The sequence below is a fragment of the Panthera leo genome, chromosome B1, assembly GCF_018350215.1.
Source record: "Panthera leo isolate Ple1 chromosome B1, P.leo_Ple1_pat1.1, whole genome shotgun sequence".
NCBI lineage: Eukaryota > Metazoa > Chordata > Mammalia > Carnivora > Felidae > Panthera > Panthera leo.
Genome location: NC_056682.1, coordinates 16137119 through 16157961, shown reverse-complemented (window position 1 = coordinate 16157961; position 20843 = coordinate 16137119). Strand labels below are relative to the sequence as shown.

General features: G+C 42.7%; 1 protein-coding gene across 12 annotated transcripts in view; it reads right to left on the bottom strand.

The window, feature by feature from the left end:
* SNX25 (sorting nexin 25) overlaps nt 1-20843 on the bottom strand; it is a 150264-nt gene that overhangs the window by 63090 nt on the left and 66331 nt on the right. For 11 of the 12 annotated variants that reach the window (XR_006201453.1, XR_006201455.1, XR_006201452.1 and 8 more), the window contains exons 6-7: nt 18712-18782; nt 840-1021 (exon numbers count right to left, since the gene is read on the bottom strand). The exons of the other annotated variant lie outside the window; for it this stretch is intronic. Coding sequence is in view for 2 of the 11 variants with exons in the window: in XM_042934303.1 (XP_042790237.1) it covers nt 840-1021; nt 18712-18782 (253 nt within the window). In the remaining 9 variants the exon portion in view is untranslated. The remainder of the gene's footprint in view (nt 1-839; nt 1022-18711; nt 18783-20843) is intronic. 12 annotated transcript variants of the gene reach the window in all.

The window sequence follows — 20843 nt, the reverse complement described above, 5'->3', positions numbered from 1 at the left end:
GTTAACTTAATACTGATGGTGGCCTCTTTGTGACTAAGTGCCTTCTTTCAAAAGAGGAGTTTGGAGTTTGCCCTGAAGTCCTGTTCCCAAGTGGTACAAGCAAGCCCTTCCGGGAGTCCCACTACCGTTTCCTTCAATCCTAGCGTTCTCTCAGTCTTAGAAGACAAGCTTGGGTCCTTCAGAGTATACAGCTGGTGCTGAGGTAGGGCTAGGACACTTTCCTAAGCTCCATGATTTCAGGACTCAGTATCAGACAGTCCAAAGTTTTGTTCAAAAAATAGTCGCTGATATATTATGGCTTAGTGAGAAAGCACTCAGACTGTGTAGCAACTAGATCTGGGTTTATATCTAGTTCTGCCTCTTCCCACCTGGCCTTAGGTAATTTACTTAAACCAACTCTGTTTCTTAGCCTTTAAATGGAAATATTGAGAGATTCAAATTTCATAGAGTTGTGGTGAGAGCTAAGTAAAATAACCACAAGATACTTTCCATTCCACAGGTGGTTATTTCTTTCCAACTGGTAGTGGGTAACTTGACTGGGCCCTTACAAATGTAAGCATGTGCCTCTGGGACAGGAAAATACACATGGGCATGCACACACACACACACACACACACACACACACACCCCGTGCCTATCTCTCATACCTATCACCCTTCACAGAAGTCAAGGACACCAAGTAATACAGCTCTTTGACGTGTAAAAACAAACATGTGAGTCTCTGTTCTGGAACATATGCTTTATGTTAAATACCAAAAAGCTAAAATATTGGATGGGAGATTACATGAATGTTTATGATAAACATGAAATGGTCAAAACAAGTAACTGCAAAGTTCTACCTTCTGGCTTTGAGGCCCTTCTCCCTCATCCAAGGCCCCATCCTCTTGCTGGTCATAGGCAGGGCCTCCCAGGATTCGGATTCTCTTCTCGCACTGCTTCTTAGCCACAGTCAGTTGGTTAATGTACCTTTTCATATTCCTGGCCCTTAGGAGATCAGCTTTCATTGCAGCAGTTTCTTTACCTTGAATGGGATGGATGGACAGGACCCAGTCAGAGGACAAGGTATGAAAAGGGGAACATAACAATACTGAAAAGATTGGTATCTGATGTGGTACATTTTGAACAGTGGGTATTGTTCATGCTACACACATATGTATATATACTCTCAAAGAGAAACACCATTAATTTCTAAATATAATTTGTACATATACCACTGAAAAATCCTACTCAAGGGTAAAACATTAACAAAAAAACCCCTCTCCTCTGTATATATATACTCACATGTGCATGTATGTATGTGTATTTAAATATCTTTACATGTATGTGTAATGTACACAGAGCCATTCATAAGCATGCAGTGAGTGCTCTGTGTCAGGCACTGACGAGGCATTCGGGACTCAAGACCAATTGTTAAATCTCGTGGATTTCTAGCAAGGCAGAAATCCAAAGGTAGGATTAGCAATTACAAGCATAATATGGGCTATAAAGAAAACGTGTAGGTACCCTTGAGCTGCTTAACCAACGCTTCTAAGCCAGGTTTCCCTAAGCAAATTACATTCAAACAAAATGAAAAAGGAGTGGAGTGTGGCAGACAGAGGGAGCAGCAAATATGAAAGCGAATGCCCTGAAGCAGGAAAGAGAGAGCTTTGGAGGAACTGCAAGGGCCCGTGAAGTAGGTGCAAGGGAAGCTAGAGATCCAAAGTGAATCTGGAGGAGGCAGGAGCCAGACGACATAAAGCTGTTTAGCCCATAGAAATAACTTCAGCCTTCAGTTCAATAGCACTGAGCGGCTTCTAATGGGTTTTAAGCAAGAGTAAGTCATAAATGGATTTATATTTTTTAAAGATTATACAGCAAGGATAAAAAAAATAATTGAAGGTAAAAGACTGCAGGTAGAGAAACCAGTTGGAGTAGCCAAGGAGGGAGATGGTGGCCTAAACCCAGGTCATGGCAATGGCAGGAGAGAAGACTGGAAGCATCTGAGAATGATTTATAGAGAACAGGACCCTGTGACTGAGCGGACAGCAAAGAGGACAGTGGCTGAGCAATGTAAAGAAAACAGACGTATCAAAGACGGCTCCCAAGTTTCTGCCATGAGCAGCCATGGAGGTGGTGGGGCCAATTATGAACCAGGGAACATTACAGGAAAAGCAGGTTTATGATGTGGCAGATGATATTTGGCAAAGGTGGTCACGATAAGGTCTTTCATCTTACTTACTCTTTTTACTGTGTCACTTCGACAATCTCCCTCTGAGAATCCCTTTTCTCGAATCTGGGTGGGTTTGTGATTATGGAGTAAGTGAGGTGATGACTTCTAAAGCTAGACTGTAAAAGGCCACTGACCTGGAGCCCTGAGCTGCTTGGTAAAGTCATCCAGCAGCCATGAGGCCTCCACGCTTTGAGGAGATGAGAGATCTCCACGGAGAGGCCCCCCCAAGACCACAGCCCTGGCTAGGACCTCAGCCCACATCCAGTGGCACCCTGGCTCCGTGTGCATACACCATCCTAAAGGTGAACCGTCCAGCCACAGTCAAGAGAGAAGAGCCACTCCTGCCGAACCTGCTAAAACCGCCAATTCGGGTGCAGAAGAAGTACCTGCTGTTTAAGACACTGCACTTTAGGGTGGTTTGTTACACAGCAGACAACAGGCAAATTAAAGGCATTTGGCTACCTAAGCAGAGACATAAGGTGTGGAGTTCAGAAGCGTTCAGCACTTGACGGTAGCTGAAGTCGCGGGAGTAGAGACAACCCAGGAAGAACTAAAATGGTCCCAGTACATAATCTAAATAAACCCTACATTTAATGGCGAGAAAGAAGAAAAGAAGCTGGCAAAGGGGCTGGTGAAGGAGAGATAGAAGGTAAATGTGAGAGTGCGGTTTACGGAGAAAGAATGTCAGCAAAACAGGAGAAACAGTATTTCTTGTCTGTTACTGCAGAGCCTCCTAACTGGTCAGCACGCTTCCACCTTCACCTCCCCTCCAGTCTTTATCTCAGCACAGCAGCCAAGGCAAACCTATTAAAACATCAACCCAGGGGCACCTGGGAGGCTCAGTCGGTTAAGCATCCGACTTCCGCTCAGGTCATGATCTCACGGTTTGTGCGTTCGAGCCCTGCATCGGACTCTGCACTGACAGCTCGGAGCCTGGGAGCCTGCTTCTGATTCTGTGTCTCCCTCTCTCTGCCCCTTCCCCACTCATACTCTGTCTCTCTCTCACAAATAAATAAACATTAAAAAAATTAAAAACAAAAAACAGAAAAACATCAACCCAATCACATCATTCCTGTGCTCAGAAACCTCCCCCAGACCCCCATTTCACCTGCAGCAAAAGGCAAAGCACCTTTAAGGGGCTCTAAGGCCCTACACTCTCCAGGCTCATCCCCTCCTACTCTCCACAGTCAGCCACACCAGCTTCCTTGCGGTTCCCTCCTTTTTAAAATAACAGCTTTGTTGACATATACTTCACATACAATTCTATTTAAAGTGTAAATTTAACTGCATTTAGCGTATTTACAGACTATGCCACCATCACCACACTTTTTTGAATACTTTCATCACCCCCAAAAGAAGCGAGGTACCCATTAGTCACCCCAACCCTCTCAGCCCTAGGCATCTTTATGGGGCTTCCTCTATGGATTTGCCCATTCTGGAGACTTCATGTAATGGAATCACGTAACACGTGGTCTCTGGTAACTAGCTTCCTGACCACCCTGGGTGGTTCCCTGCTCAGGGCTGTTTTATGCCTCCTCTCAGCGTGACCCTTCCATCCCCCACGGATCTGCATGGCTCACTCCTACCTCCTTCAGACCCTCAGTTCAGGTCTCAGGGAAGCGCCTCCCTGGGCACCCTATTTCTAACAGCAACCCCCACCCTATAACACTGCCTTTCTCCCGCTCTGCTTTACTTTCTCCATAGCACGTATCATCACACTTCTGTTTGACTTATGTATCCTGTAAGTAGATCCTCTGAAGGTCGGCATTTTGTTTATTTATACACTACTGTATCTCCAGCACCTATAACAATGCCTGGTAACACAGTGGAGCTCAGCAAATGTTTGCTGAAGGAACAAGTGAGCTGTGTCCAGTATTACTGAGAGGTCAACAAAATAGCTAACATTTTGCTAAGTGCTTACTATGTTTCAGGTATTATGCTTCTCTAGAACTTGGCCCCTAAAGGAGAGAAATAGCATTCTCACCTCCCATTCTTCAGTTTACTCCAACAACATGGTTTCTACTCCTCCTCTCCACCAAATCTGCCGTTGCCAAGATCACTAGTGACCTCCATGTCAAATACAGTGGAAAGGTTTCAGTAGAGTCTGGAATCAGACTTACATTAGAATCCGGGCTCTGACACTTAGGAGTTATGTGGTCTCAGCAAGAATTTTTTAAGGTTTAATTTAAAAACATTTACGATGGCAGGTTTCCTTATGTTGGCATTATATAATTTCAAGTAAAAGCAAAAAAACTTACACAAAATTGATTTTTAAACATGACTAAGCATTTAGTCATTTCCTTGTGGAAAATGGACTGGCTTTGCATACACAACATAAAGGCAGGGCTGGGTTGAAGGAAGTCTTGTTGTTGTTGTTGTTGTTGTTAATGGGGGAGAGATGAGCTGGTTTTAATGCTCATTTAAGAGAGAGAGAGTTAAGAGTTAAGAGAGAGAGAGGAGAGAGAGGTGAGGTGACAGATGCGGAGTGGCATCCAGAAGACAAGCAAATAGATCAGCTTTGGAAAAAGGCCACTACAGTAACATGGAAGACAGAAGAGAAGGTGTACATAAAGCAAGTTTGTATTCTGGTGCCTAGAAGCTGGGGCGGTTCCCCTCACATGGTCTCTGTTTCCCCAAAGTAGTAAGGTTATCTGCTGAGAGTGAGGTAAGTAAAAAGGGTGAGTGGTCAGAGGCCTGTGGAAAGCGAGGGGAGTATGAAATCCCCTGTGGAAAGCACAAGAGCAAACTCCCTTCGGAAACAGTGAGATTGTTTTAGGCAATGTTCAGGGCCATGTTCAGGGCCAAGGTGAGCACTCGATAGATATAAATATTCCTAGGCAGGTCAGATCAGCCTTCTGCAGGTGGGTCATAATGTGCTTGGCTTAGATCAGAAGTACCCACAATAAAAGAAGGGAGTCTGTGTACTGCTTCTTGGTGCCTCTTAATGTGGAGTCTAAGTAATGTTCTATAGAACTCAGCAGAGACCATCAATTCCCTAGGACGATCACTATTACCTCTCCCATGTTCCACTCAGTCAATGTGTGCAAATGCCTGAAACAGTACCAAGGCAGGCTGAACAGTAACTGAAAAGACCTAGAAGAGTACCACAAAACATGTGATCTTTCAGAAGCAGCTTTTGCCAGTACTTAGCACAGAGGGTAACAGGTAGACTTCAGGTCAACAGACGGTCTTGTTCCAGAGGGTCTGTCTGATATTACAGGATGACTTTTCTGTATGTGTGCTGAGGGGATATTTTCATTTGACTTCAGTAATAGTTTCTCAACTTGTCCTACGCTTGGCTGATAGGCCCTAACCAAAGAACTTAGTAACTCAACATTCTTCATCATCATCATCATCATCATCATCATCATCATCATCATCAAATACTTAAATAATATTTGAGTCCCCTTAGTGGCAGAGTCCCCTTAGTGGGAAGATAAAGGTAAATGTAAGTCTTTCCCCAAATTAGTCTGTCACAAACTAGGATGCTTTGTGTGTATGCCTAAAGAAATACATGCTTGGGACAGTCACATTTTCAGAAAAAAAGTTTTCATTTTTAAAACATGTATCTTTAAAGTCTCAATTTGATACATATTTAAAATACTCAAGTTTGGGAACTAAAGAACTTCCTTTTATAAAATAAATCTAGACCACAATTTTAATTTGGGGTTAAAATAGGCTATTAAAGAGACATATATAGCAAGAAACTGACACACATTTATCAACAACCACATTCTTCTCCTAAGAAAACATAAAAGCCTTTCTAAAAGCACAAAAACTAGAAGCAAACTCCAAAGAGAAGGAAGAAAGAAGGAGAATAAACCATCTAAAACCCAGCTGCAGGGCTGGGAAGAATATTTTTATGTTCTACTTGAATGTCGCCTGCTCACGTGAATACGTTCTTGTTTGTTAAAGGGCGATACAATGCCATTGTCTGATCACAAAGCTTGTTGCTAACAAATTCAACAGCAGCTTGTTGCTTAGAAAATTCTGTTTATTTTTGCCTCAGAAAACCAATGCCACGTTCAGGGCTAAATGACTAACATGGACCTCATGCAGCCCATGTGTCTGTTGCACAAAGATCCTTGTAAATCCGCGACGCGGATGAATATGCTTTGTGACCTGAAAACCCATTCAGCCCGGAAATATCCAGGCCGAGAAAAGTATAGGCAAGTGGGTTCGCGACAATACGCTGTGGCCCCGCTCAAATCAGATTCATGTAGCTGCTTCTCTGTAGAGCGTTAGCTGCACGCTGTGCATCGTTACAAATCGGTTAATCACACAACTGTTTGATCTAGCTTAAAAAAGAAAGCCAGGGAGATAAACAGTGACGGGTGAAACAATGGTTGGTAGCGGCTCTTTTAAACTGGTGCCAAGATGAATATACAAGTGACAGAGTATTCTAAAGCAATTAGTTATGAATATTTACTGTTCTTCCTTCTGGATAGTCCAGATTTTAGTGAAGTCAGAACAAAAGAAAACGGGTTCCCTGGGTTCCTTTGCTCAAAGAGAAATTTGGCTTAAACGTTAGGTGAACAATTTTGGCTACAGAGACATTACAGTAGACCTATGGCCAACAGCATAGCACTGCTTTTTGCTTTAAACCTTCTGCCCATGATATAGTTCTTCCTTAAGGAAGTGAGAGTGTCTTACAGTAAAATACAAACACCAGGGAGAACTATTAAGCACTGTTCCTAAGGAGGCAAAGGAGAGAGTGCAGTCATTTACAGTGCAAACTAACAACTCCAGAAAGAGCACAAGCATAAATGGATTAAAATGGCACCATTTTATTTTTTCAGGTACTAGACAATGTCAGGAGCAGAGTATTGTTTCTCCTCTCCCGGCACGCTACCAAATCCCAAGGCATCTCCTAACAGCAGCACTCTCAGCAGGTTGGTTGGGGGATTCAGGGGGTAACAGAGCAGGGTTTCTCATCCTGGACACGAGAGACATTTGGGGCTGGGTAAATTTGTCTTGTGGGGGCTGTCCTGTGTAGAGCAGCATTCTTGGCCTCTACCACTAGATGCCAGTAGCATCCCTTCCCCCAGACGGGACAACCAGTAAGGTCGCTGGACGGGACCAAATGCCCTAGGCACCCTGGGGGACAAAACTGTGCCTTGCACCTCCACCCTACAGAGAAGTACTAATATAGAGGTATAAACTCTGTGACAGTAAAGTAGACAAGGCTGCACACTCACCCCTTCCCCTGACTCCCCAGCATGTGGTTCTCCTCCCCAGGATGAACAGGCCTCCTCATGCCCCCCCAGGCCCTCAACGTAAAGAATTAAGGGAGCTCCTCACTGGAAAATGTTGGGCCTCTATTCCTCAACTTGTGTCCACAGATGAACAATCCTTTGAGTCTTCACTGTACATGTAAATACAAGTTTTTTTTTTAAGTTTGTTTCTGAGAGAGAGAGAGAGAGAGAGAGAGAAAACAACCAGGGGAGGGGCAGAGAGAAAGGGAGACACAGAATGCGAAGCAGGACCCAGGCTCTGAGCTGTCAGCACACAGCCCAACTCAGGGCTCAAACTCACAAACCCTGAGATCATGACGTGAGCCAAAGTCAATCACTTAACCAACTGAGCCACCCAGGTGCCCTTAAATGCAAGGGTTTTTTCTTTCTTTTTTTTTTTTTTTTAATGTTTATTTATTTGGGGGGAGGGGCAGAGAGAGAGGGAAACACAGAATCCGAAGCAGGCTCCAGGCTCTGAGCTGTCAGCACACAGCCTGACACAGGGCTCCAACTCACGAACCGTGAGATCATGACCTGAGCCGAAGTCAGACACTTAACTGACTGAGCCACCCCAGCACTCCGTAAATACAAGTTTTAAGAAACTCCCTTGAGAGGTGGGTTCAAGAAACAGGTATGTATTTACCTAGGGACTGGTCAAGTTTCAAAATGAAAAATGGTGCTTGATTTCTTAACACGAAACTGACACCAGTTCTCAGCAGTCACTAATCATCACAAACTTCTTCAAAATGATCTGAAAACCACCTCAAAAGCTGCCCGAGAACAAACGAACAATCAATCAGTACATATATATATACACATATTTATCTTACTTTTCAACTTGAGGCCAGTATGTTCTTTTTCAAAAAGAACAAATGGGATTTTCTTATCATACCGAACACCCGGATTTCATAGTCTGAAGTGTCACTCCACTTTAGTAGAAAGAGTACTTGAGGAGTAAGCAGAAATCATAGCAGGAGCTGATGGCGGAACCACTCACGTTATCATGGGAGAAGACTACAGAGATCTTGTAGTTTGACCTTGCCCAGCCTGGTCAGACATGCTTACAGCACACTTTCTACTTCCTCCCTTTAAATGTCTCAAGTACCGAAACTTGTAGTACTTCCTTTGGCTTAAGGTCCTCCAACATGCTTGCGATACGTTTTTAAAGTAATAGTGTCGTATCAACTATATCCACACAGTAAATTACCAGGAGAGTCCTGCTCCCAAATTGGAGCCATGAGTTGAACAGGTACAAGACACATACTTAGAACACAGATCTGGCCCAATAATTTGTAGCTTTTACCAGGACTTTCATAACATCTACCTTTGTGAATAAGCAGCATGGTGGGAAGAGACCAGGAGTAAAAATTAGGAGACCCGAGTTGAAGTTCCAAATCTGTGTGTGACTAACTAGTTCTAGTTACACAGGGTATGTTGCTTACTATCGCTGAGCCTGAACTTCATTTGTGTAAATGTGGGTGTTAGAATATGCAATGATTAAAGTTTTCTTGGGGTACGGAGGTGGAAGGACTCCTACAGTGTTGGGAGACTACAGAGAGAGTAGTGGACGTGCCCTGAGCCCTTCATCCTTTGAGGCCAAGAACGGGTGGGGGCCAAGGGGCCTGGCAGGATGCTGGCCAAGGGATAGCAGGAACTAGAGGCTGCCGTACTCACAGCAGGAGAGCCGCTGTGGCAATGGGCTGGGGCATCTTCTAAGGTCAGGCAATTCAGAAATTAGGAGCCATTTGTATCAGATTACAGCAATGCTCAAAAATCAGATCACATCAAAGCACAAGAAAGGACCCTGAGAAGTCCATTAGAGTCTACAAATTAGCTACCCTCTTTCAGGCAGAGACACCTTTAAATACCAAATCAGACAAAGAAGGTACATATTATCTTTTAAAATAATTCCTAATGGAAACCATTATGGTTCTTATCAGCAGTTCTGTGTCCATATACACATTTAATATGTTCTGAAGTTCTTCTACAGTTCTGCTTGATATATTCAATTTTGAAACTGTTTACTTATACCCTAAAGAAGATGAACAACTTGACCAAAGCCTCCCCATCTATACTATGAGCATCACTCCCAAGGGTGTACTATTTATATTTAGCAGTTTCTGGCAGACTCAAATCAACATCACATCCTTTGTTGTAGTCAACTGAGCAATCACCACTCTTGAATCACCTTAACTATTCTTAATAACATTTCAGGATTCAGAACAGAAAAGAAGGCTTTAAAAAGGGAGCTGAAATACTGGACTTATTCCCACCAAACTGTAGGGAAAGTTTAGCCCGTGTCCCCATATTACTTAGAATTCCTATACTTGACCAGTGTCTTAGTTCATTCAGGCACCTATAACAAACACCACAGACTAGGTGGCTATCAACAACAGAAATTTCTTCTCATACCCCTGGAGACTGGTAATTCAAGATGAGGGTAACGGCATGGCCAGGTCCTGGTGAAAGCCCTCTTCCAGGGTGCAGATGACTATGTTTTTGCCATTTCTTTACATGGTAGAAGTTACGGATCTTAGGGCACCTGGGTGGCTCAGTTGGTTAAGCATCCAACTCCGGATTTTTTTTTTTTTTGGCTCAGGTCATGATCTCACAGTTTGTGAGATCGAGCCCCACGTCAGAAACTTTGGGGTAGGGTCCAGGAATCCGCATTGTAACAAGCCCTCCAGGTGACTGGGACGCACACTATAGTTTGAGAACCACTGCTCTACAGGATTAAGTCCAAACTTCTTAGGATAGCTTACAAGCATCTTTAGTATTGGCTCCTGTCTTCCTATCAAGCCTTGTCTCTTCATTACATGCCAAGCACCAGCACAGTATCTCCCTTGACATGGCTTATACACAGGAGGCCATTCCACAACTATCTTCTTTGTGGACATGTGGTACCATCTACCCACATCCACCTGACAAGCCCAGAAGGAAATGAGAGCCACTCAATTATTCCAGCTCAACTCTGCTACTCTAAAGAAAAAGTCTTTCTTGACCACCTGTTCCAGGTAGAGCGGACTGTTCTGCACATCTGTGCCACGACTAAACCCTGAACATGCAACGCTCACTGCATTTATCGAATGGTACTCTAAGTTTGTATGTGTGTCTACCTGTCTCCTTGTTAGACTATGATCTCCTTGAGGTCAGAGACAGTTTTTTTCATTGCACAGCTGTACCTAACACATAATGGCATTCAAAACACAGTTTGTTGAATGACTCAAGACCTACCTCTGGTGATTAAGACTTCCTTCAGAGTATACCCTTCTCTACTGGTAAAAACTCAGGAGTTGTCTCACCTACCCAGAATCAGGGGAAGTGGGGTTGTGATCAGAGAAGAGAAATTCAAGATAAAATATAAAGATAAGTAGGAGCTACCTAGACAGAGTGAGATTGAGAGTAGGGTAGCATTCCAAGAAGAATCAGCAAAACAGGCAAAGAATATGAGGCAGGATGAATCACAGTGAGTTGAGGAAATAGAAACATTAGTGTGGCTAGACTACAATAAGAGGGAGTAGAACAGCAAGAGATAAGGCTGAAGACAGTAACAGGGACCAGAGCAAGCAGGACCTTGCAGATTTCACATCTAAGAACAATGAAAAGACAATGAAGGGTTTTAAGCATGGAGGTGACATGAGGATATCTGCATGTTTTTTTTAATCATGTGACGTCAGTATGAAAAATATATCAAATGGGGCAGGCATAGATATAAGGAGACCAATTAAGCTATTACCATAGCTCAAGAGAGACTAGTGGTGGAAGATGGTGGTTTAGAGAAAGAGAACAGAGTTGAGATATATTGTGAAGGTCAAACTTTGTGATGATAATGGACTAGTCATTGTATACGATGAAGAAGGAATGAACAAAGATGACTTCTAGGTTTATGACATATGGATGGGTGATGATATCATTCACTGAGACTAAGAAACTAAGAGGATGACCAGTTATGTGGTACTTTGATTTGCACATTTTTTAAAAAAAATTTTTAATGTTTATTTTTTTGAGACAGAGAGTGTGAGTGGGTGAGGGGCAGAGAGAGGAAGACACACAATCTGAAGCAGGCTCCAGGCTCTGAGCTGCCAGCACAGAGCCCGATGTGGGGCTCAAACCCATGAACTGTGAAATCATGACCTCAGCAAAGTTGGGTGCTTAACTGACTGAGCCACCCAGGCACCCCTGATTTGCACATTTTCATTTGGAAATGCCTTTAAGATACTCAAATAAAAATACTGAGTAAGCAGTAGTAAGTAGAGCAGAGAGGTTCTGTAGATGGAAATTTGGAGATTTATCAGCATATAGATAAAGGAAAGAGAAGACCAGCCTGGGAATGGGTATAGGCACTGCTACCTAGCAGAACTTCTGTGGTGATGGGGGCACCTGGGTGGCTCAGTTGGTTAAGCATCCAACTCTTGATTTTAGCTCAGGTCATGATCTTGATTTGTAAGTTCGAGCCCCACATCGGGCTCCACACTAACAGTGCACAGCCTGCTTGCACGCTCTCTCTCTCTCAAAATAAATAATAAACTCAAAAAAAAAAAAAAAAAAAAGAACTTGTGTGGTGATGGAAATGTTCGTTCTGTACTATCCAATATGGTAGCCACAGATGGTTACTGAACACTTGCCTTTTTTTTTTTTTTTTTTTTAAATTTACATCCAAGTTAGTTAGCATATAGTGCAACAATGACTTCAGGGGTTACTGAACACTTGAAATGTGGCTTGCATGACTGAAGAACTGGGTTTTAAATCTGGATTTACCTTTAATTTAAACTTGAATAACCACATATGGCTAATAGCTCTTTTTTTTTTTTTTTTAATTTTTTTTTAACGTTTTATTTATTTTTGAGACAGAGAGAGACAGAGCATGAACGGGGGAGGGTCAGAGAGAGGGAGACACAGAATCTGAAGCAGGCTCCAGGCTCTGAGCTGTCAGCACAGAGCCCGACGCGGGGCTCCAACTCACGGACCGTGATAATAGCTCTTATATTGGACCACACAGGGATAAAATAATGAGAGGGTTAGAAACAAACACTGAGGAACTCCAACAATGTCAAATGCACCAAACGGTCAAAGAAAATGAAGACTGAAGAAAAGTTCACTGAAGTTAGCTAGCTGAACTCAGCTAAACTTCCCAAATTCCATGACCAACAAGCAGTTGAGGTTATTAGTGGGTAAGATTTAGGCTTTAGTAAATCAATACATTTGGCCAGGATCAATGATAAAATAAGGTCAGAGGTAAGAAAATTTTGTGAGTAAACTAAACCTTCTGAGACTAATTGTTTCAAATTGTTCCATATCTGTAAGTTTTCTCTAAGACCTTTTTCCCTAATTATACCTAATATAATTTTCGTATCCACAAGACAAGGAGATGAGTTCCATAATATAATTTTTTTTTTATTTCTAGGACTTATTTTCCCTAGAATCGTATCAGCAATTAAACTGCTGAAGCACTGTTAAGATGTTAAAAATTATTTGATACCTTACTTCTTGAAAATATAAAAATCTCCCCCCAAAAGAGCCATCAAAAATCAAATTAAAATTTCTACCTCATTAAGGAGAGTAATTTGCTCCTCGTTTATGATACACTAATCTACAGTGAATCTAAAACACATGAAGAGGTTTCTGTGGATTGGCTGCAGCTTGCTGAAGCCTCAAAAGCCTTATTTTGAACCTTCCTGAATATACAAAGCAAAGCGGTCCCCAGGCCTTCCTCTGTCATCCTGAGTTAGCTGATTGGCTCCTTAAGGTTTCAGAGGGCACATAATCAGGTAATTTCTCCCAACCTGTTATACAGCAATTTTTTCCTTAAATCTTCAAAGTATTTTTGCAATTGCAAAACATTTCTTAATTGTCAATGATTGTGACTGAAAAAGACTTGCCAGAAATAGCTTTATATGGAACAACAAAACCACATTTATAGTACATATATATATAGTATATATATATAGTGATATATATATGTATACATTCATAAATACATAAATACATACATACATTCATAAATAAAGTTCCCATCTCTAAGTTGAATCCTGAGTATTCTTAGGATCTTCTATCTGTGCATTCTTTTTTTAAAATTCTTCACTTTCCCACCCACAAAAGTAACGTGGCAAGAAGGAGAAACGGCACTGGGAATGAAAGTGCTTACAACTGCACACACAACCTGGTGGCACTGCTACATGGTCACTGTCAGATATAAAATGAGCACAGGCTGATTTTCCAAATTTAAGAAAACAGTGTAGACACGTGGGGCTTAAGTCAAAAGCTTCACATAAAGACCGAGGTTTTCCCCTGATTCTTTGTCTGAGAGTATTTTTACTAGATCACACTATCCCTAAAATGCAAAGATCTCTAAAAACGACTCAACAATTCTGTTTTGGGGAGACTTCTAACGCTAAAACTTTAACTTTCCTTAACGATTTTTACAGGGAAGAAAATAAACACACAAATTTATTTGAAATACATTAAAGATCAAGTTGAGGAATGATATCATTACTATCTGGAACCAGTTTTTAAAGTAACCTTTTATCTGCCAGCCACATATCAAAACTCCAAATCTTACAGACAAAAAAGAACTACTTCTGGGGCACCTGGGTGGCTCAGTTAAGCATCCAACTTTGGTTCAGATCATGAACTCGTAGTTTGTGAGTTCAGGCCCCATGTCAGGTTCTGTGCTGACAGCTCAGAGCCTGGAGCCTGCTTTGCTTTCTGTGTCTCCCTCTCTCTCTGCCCCTCCCCAGCTCACTCTATCTCCCTTTCTCTCTCAAAAAAAAAACCCCAAACATTAAAAAAATTTAAAAACCTACTTCCTATAAGACTCAATATGTTACTGATTAAAGAAAAAGTAAGGACAATGGGGATGCTAAATTTGATCTTCCTTTTTCATTAAAAAAAAAAGTGCACTTAAATTACAGCAACCTAATTCTTTAAAATGGAAGCCACCTACATAATGAATTTAAACAGTGAGACAGCAGATGATATTATGAATTCGGAGAAGTCACTTCAGACTGGTATACGCTATTCTCCTCCAATAACGGAGAACACCGCATCGGCTCTGCAAGGATACTTGACTTGGAGACAGGATAAAAGGAGACTATTAACTATCACCTCTATACTGGTAACATGCAAATATGTTTCTGCAGGGCTGCGCTCTTTCTCCACAGTGTGAATCCCAGCTTACAAATGCCGAACAGGTACTTTTCTATCCTGCTATCCCTGCAAACCCAAAACACCCGAGACCAGTCCCTCATACACATTCCCTGACTCTTTCAGTGTCTTCACTGAGAAACCCTGTATGATCGTCGAGAGCACCCAACCTCAAGACCGAAAGAAAGGAGTCCTAGAGACATAAAAGGACACATCCAGGTTTCATTAGGAAGCTAGCAAGAGAAGCTCACTTGAACAAGCTCTCCTAACTGCTGCCCTAGTCCTGTCCTCTACCCTAAACTTCACCTCACCAACCTGAAGCAAAGGGACAGAAGCAGGTGCAGACTACAAGTTAGGGTCTTTAACTTCTCCAGATAACCATTTCCTCATGTGAAAAGTCAGCAGGCTGTACCAGCACGATAACGTCCCATCATCTGATTCTTTCTCGTATCCAACCAGTCACCAAGTAGGCTATTTTCCTTCCATAGTCTTCCTTATCAATCCCTTCCTTGCAGTACCATTATCCAGGTCCTAGACTGGAATACTTCATTCCCAGACATTGCCTCACCCTGCTCGTCGGAATACTCCAAAAATACTTCTGAAAGATTTTATAACTAATCGGCTTTCATTTTTCTATTTCCAGCTATATGAGTCTGTGCACTATATGGTTCCTCTAATCTTGTCAGAGCTACGATGACCAGTGACACTACACTGACATGCTTTATTATAAAAATAGGAACATAAATATAAATAAATATTATAAAAATAGGAATCATTAACCATGTCATCAACCATAACCTGAATATAATTAGGGAGAACATTTTTATTTATTTTATCAACACTGAATTTTTATAAGATTTTTTAAATCTATTAACTCAAATAACTTATCAAAATATTCAACACCTTTTTTAGTGGAATTATTCAATAAAAATACAATGCAAATATTCTATCAAAACCTTCTAGTGATATACAGACTAAAGTGGAAAGTTGATTATAAAAATCTTTGTGTTGGTCACAGTCACTTCCTCACATTTACACGCTTCCTGTGGCTCCATAAAGTGTCTGCATTTGCTTTGTGAAGCAAAACCAAAGTTGCCTCTCTCCACAAAGTTCGCTGGCACACATTCTGTCCTCTGGAGCCCAACATGAAATGAAGGCTCCTGGCATGGAGATGGCTTGTCCCAAATTCTAAGCCTAAGGGTTGTTTCAAGCTAGTTGTGCATATACACAAGAAGCAGAGTCCTAGACTTTGAGAAAGGAAGAGATTCTCTGGCTTACAGCCAAACCAAACAAACCACGACTATCCAATGAGAATTGTGAATAAATTTAAAACCAGTGACAATAATCACTGCTAATCAGTGACCTCAGAGAGGTAAACCAGTCTCCGGGCTTTTCTGTCCCAAGGGAAAACAGCTCCACGGCCCCAAGTGAGCTCAGCTTGCTTGCCTTCTCCCCAGTGCTTGAATAGAAGGAGACATTTCTGAGAGCAAGACAGTTCTGAGGGCAGCTTAGATGGAAAATGAGGCATGAAAGGAAGAAGTGTCGCGGAGAATGGCTAGTAACATAACTGTATGGGCTTCTCTGTGTTCCCGCTCCCACCCTCAGATTCATGAATACTAACCCCCAGTACCTCAGAGTGACCCTATTTGGAGATAGGGTCTTTACAGTGGTGATTGAGTTAAAATGGGGCCATTAGGGTGGGCCCTCATCCAATACGAGTAGTGTCCTTGCAAGAACAGGAAATTTAGACAAAGACCTGAGCAGAGGGAAGATGATATGAAGGCACAGAGAGAAGATGGCCAACTACAAGCCAAGAGGAGAGGCTAAAACAGACCCCTCCCTCACAGTCCTCAGAAGGGACCACCCTGCCAACACCTCGGACACCTTGACCTCGGACTTCCAGGCTCCAGAACAGTGTGAAAATAAAGTTCTGTTGTCAAAGCCATGCAGTCTGTGCTACTTTGCAATGGCCCTAGTAAGCTAATACAACACCACAGAATAAGGAAGGGATCTCGCTGACTAGACTCACATATCAACGAGGAACACTGAGGAAAGATAATGGTGGCAACTAGAATTCCCTCTCTACTATCCTCTTAAAAATAACTGCCTGAAATGAAGCATCTTCTCTGCAGGAACAATAAGAAAAAAGGAGAGGAACAGAGCCCACAGCCTCGTGGGGATCAATCAGATCACACCTCCTTTGCTCAAAAAAGACTTCCTTCCTCTTGCCGACTAAAAGCCAAAGTCCCAGCAGTACCAGTAAGGTCCTTCGGAATGGGGTCCAGTGCCACCTCTCCCATCTCGTGTCTGGCTTCTCTCCCCCAATTCACCCCTTTCTAGCCACACAGGTGACTCAAGCAAGCCCCACATGCTTCTGCCTCAGAGTTTTGCTTCTGTCCTTCCCCAGATACCCTCAGGCCCCCAGGTCTTTGCTCCCAGGTCACCAAGTGGGGGGAGGTCTTCCCAGATGACCCATCTGAATGCAAATCTACCTCCCCCTCCAGCTGAGCCAGACCTCCCTGCCACACACCCCCTCTCACAGCCTTTTCTCCAAGGCACACACCACATCTAAAATACTGCTTACTTGGGTGCCTGGGTTGACTCAGTCAGCTAAGCATCCGACACTTGATTTCTGCTCAGGTCATGATCTCACGATTCATGAGATCAAGCCCCACATCGGGCTCTGTACTAACAGTGGGGAACCTGCTTGAGATGCTCTCTCCCTCTCTCTCTCCCCTACTAGCTTGCACATTCACTGTCTCTCTCTCTTAAAAAAATAAACATTAAAAATAAAATGCTGCTTATTTGATTTGCTCATTTTCTGATTGCCTCCCAGCTTCATTTAAGAGCTTAATGCAGAGATTTTGTTTTTCCCCACTACCGTATCATCATCACCCAGTTGGTGTTCAGTAACATTTTTTGAATGAACAAATTTGTACAATCTTCCTTGCTGGGCAGAGAGATTAAGAATCTGTGCCTCTTCCTAGTCTGTCCCTTCATCTCGTTTTTACCTAGCTCCTATCTCGGCCAGTGACTCACACACAAGGAAAAGTCCCCAGGCCAAGCTTCCTGTTGCCTCTGTAGGCACACGTTGTAAGACTCTGGTCCAACTCTTCCTTCAACACTCTGCTTCCTGATGGGACTCAAGCGGGCCTGGAGATTTTCATGGCAAGGCTACCCTAACAAGGAGTTTGCTGCCTCTTAGCTATGGATCAAGACTTGCACTCTAGACAGTGACAGGTCTCTGAGAGGAGGATATCTATGAGGGGGGATATGCTAGCCCCAGGCCAAGGAGAAGGGAGTTGAAAGCCAGCTTCACGCCTTAATTATTCCTCACTATCATGCCTAGGTAAAAATCTCTTCATTTGAAGGGAAACAAATGGGAAAAACATAGAACTTTTTTTTTTCTTTTTAAACCCAGAAGGAGGAAAGAATACACGAATACAAGATACAAATCTTAACTAAAGAAAAAGGTTAAGGAAATTACAAAATATCAACTCACTGGAGTCATTTAAATAACTACTAAGATTATGTTTCAAGGGGCGCCTGGGTGGCTCAGTCGGTTAAGCATCCGACTTCAGCTCAGGTCACGATCTCACGGTCCGTGAGTTCGAGCCCCGCGTCTGGCTCTGGGCTGACGGCTCAGAGCCTGGAGCCTGCTTCCCATTCTGTGTCTCCCTCTCTCTCTGCCCCTCCCCCGTTCATGCTCTGTCTCTCTCTGTCTCAAAAATAAATAAACGTTAAAAAAAAATATTAAAAAAAAAAAAGATTACGTTTCAAATTAGAAATATTAACGAATATTTAGATTAAATTTTAATGAGAAAAAAGTCATGAAATCATGCTTACTTTCAAAACAGAACAGAAGCACTATATACCCAATGATTTCAGTCTGAAAAATTAGGACTACGGATGAAGAAAGTTTAAAGAAACACAGAAATACAAAGGTTCTTGTTAGCATGAAATTATACTTACTTTCTCTAATGCTGCTGTTATACTAATAAATTGGAAATATTTAAATGTGAGCCAGAAAAATGCTCACACTTGCTAACATTCTGACAGGAGAGAAGACTGGGGGAGTTCCAGAACCGGCAAAACGTAGAGCTGAAGAAAACAAACGGTTCTTACCCTTGTGCCTCTTCAGCTGGGGAAAGCTGCTAATTGTAGTTGCTTGGATTATTTCCACTACAATTTGATACCTGATATTTAAAAAGAGAGAAAAAGAAAAGATTGAATAGGAAGAAAATACTATTTTCAGAGATCCTTTTAGACTGTATTTTGTACTCATCAAATAAAACACAGGAGCCGTGAATCCTGCCCAGATGTGATTAAGCATTTACAACAGGCCAGGTGCTGAGACCTTCACGTAAACTCATGAACTCGCCCCCCAACTTCATTCCCGATACCAGAAGCATCACCACCCGCCTCCTCTCTGAAGACAGAAACTTTGCGATTGTACTCAACTCCTCCTTCTCCTTCACCCACCACCACTACCCACCTCTCCCTACGTGGTAACTGTAGCCTATGGACTCTACCTTCTGAACCTGACCTATCCAATAATGTGGCCCTGAGCCACAGGTGGCCAACTCATTAAAATTTTAGTTCCTCAGCTGCACGACCCCATTTGAAGTGCTCAGTAGCCAAATGCACCTCACAGACCATACTGAACAGCACAAATAGAACATTTTCATCCTTGCAGAAAGTTCTATTGGACGGTACTGTCTGACATTTCTCAAAGCCATCCTCTCACGTCCAGTTCCACTCCCACTCCCTTAGTGATTTCCCTCATTACTTCTCACTTAGAAGACCATTCCTGGGGCGCCTGGGTGGCTCAGTCGGTTAGGCGGCCGACTTCGGCTCAGGTCATGATCTCGCGGTCCGTGAGTTCGAGCCCCGCGTCGGGCTCTGTGCTGACAGCTCAGAGCCTGGAGCCTGTTTCGGATTCTGTGTCTCCCTCTCTCTGACCCTCCCCCGTTCATGCTCTGTCTCTCTCTGTCTCAAAAATAAATAAACGTTAAAAAAAAAAAAAAAAAGAAGACGACCATTCCTGACCAACAGAATCAGAGTATCTGCTGTGGGTCCACGACATCAGTATTGTTTGAGCTCCCCAGGGAACTCTCATGCACAGAAAGAGTTAGGAACCACTGGAATAGATTATTCCACTATTATTCCACCAGGTTTACGTATGTGTAACTGAAAACCCCTCTGAGTCAGGAAAAATAAAAGTTCACACTGTTAAGTGCTGGATTTAACCCTAGAGTTGTGGCTATTTTGAGCACACGCAGCTGGTCTTTATGAACCCAAGTTCTTAAGAGCTATACAATGGTTACCAAGTACTGCCCTAATCAAAAGCCTCTAGCCTGAGCGTTTCTTAGCCCTTGATTATATTGACTAAGAGTCTGCCCATAACAAAGCCATTTAACATTAATTCTCACTCTGAACATGAACTTTGCAGCATCCAAAGATTTAATGCCACATTTGGCTGGCTTCACACGTCCTTTGGCTCTTCAACTAAAATCCAGATGACAGACATAAATTCATCATATCATAGCTATTCATGGACTCCTCACAAATTCACATCTTTTTATTCCTTCACCTGTATGATAAAAATATCGGTGCTTGCCTTTCCCCACCTCAAGGGAGAGGCTGTTAGCAGCACTGTCAGCATGTCACCTGGAGACTGTGGCCACCACTGCTGGTTGCCAGCATTCTTCCTCTTTTTCTTCTTCACTAACCAGTTTTATCAGGGAAAACAAGGCACCCAGCTAAAAATACTAACCTTCTCCCTAGCATTTAGGAATGGCCACTGGATACACAGCTGGCCATTGAACAACGTGGAGGTTAGAGGTGCTAATGCCCCAAGCACTTGAAAATCCACGTATAACTTCTGATTCCTCAAAAACTTAACCAGTAATAGCCTACTGTGGACAAGAAGCCTTACTAATGGCATAAGCAGTTAACACATATACTGTATTATATACTGGATGGATTATATACTGGATGTATTTTTTTCTTTTTCAAAGATTTTATTTTTTTTTTCATGTTTATTTTTGAGAGAGACAGAGCGTGAGTGGGGGAGGGCAGAGAGAGAGAGAGAGGGAGACACAGAATCTGAAGCAGGCTCCAGGCTCTGAGCTGTCAGCACAGAGCCCAACGCGGGGCTCAAACCCATGAATGGTGAGATCATGACCTGAGCTGAAGTTGGATGCTTAACCGACTGAGCCACCCAGGCACCCCTACTGTATTCTTATAATAAAGCT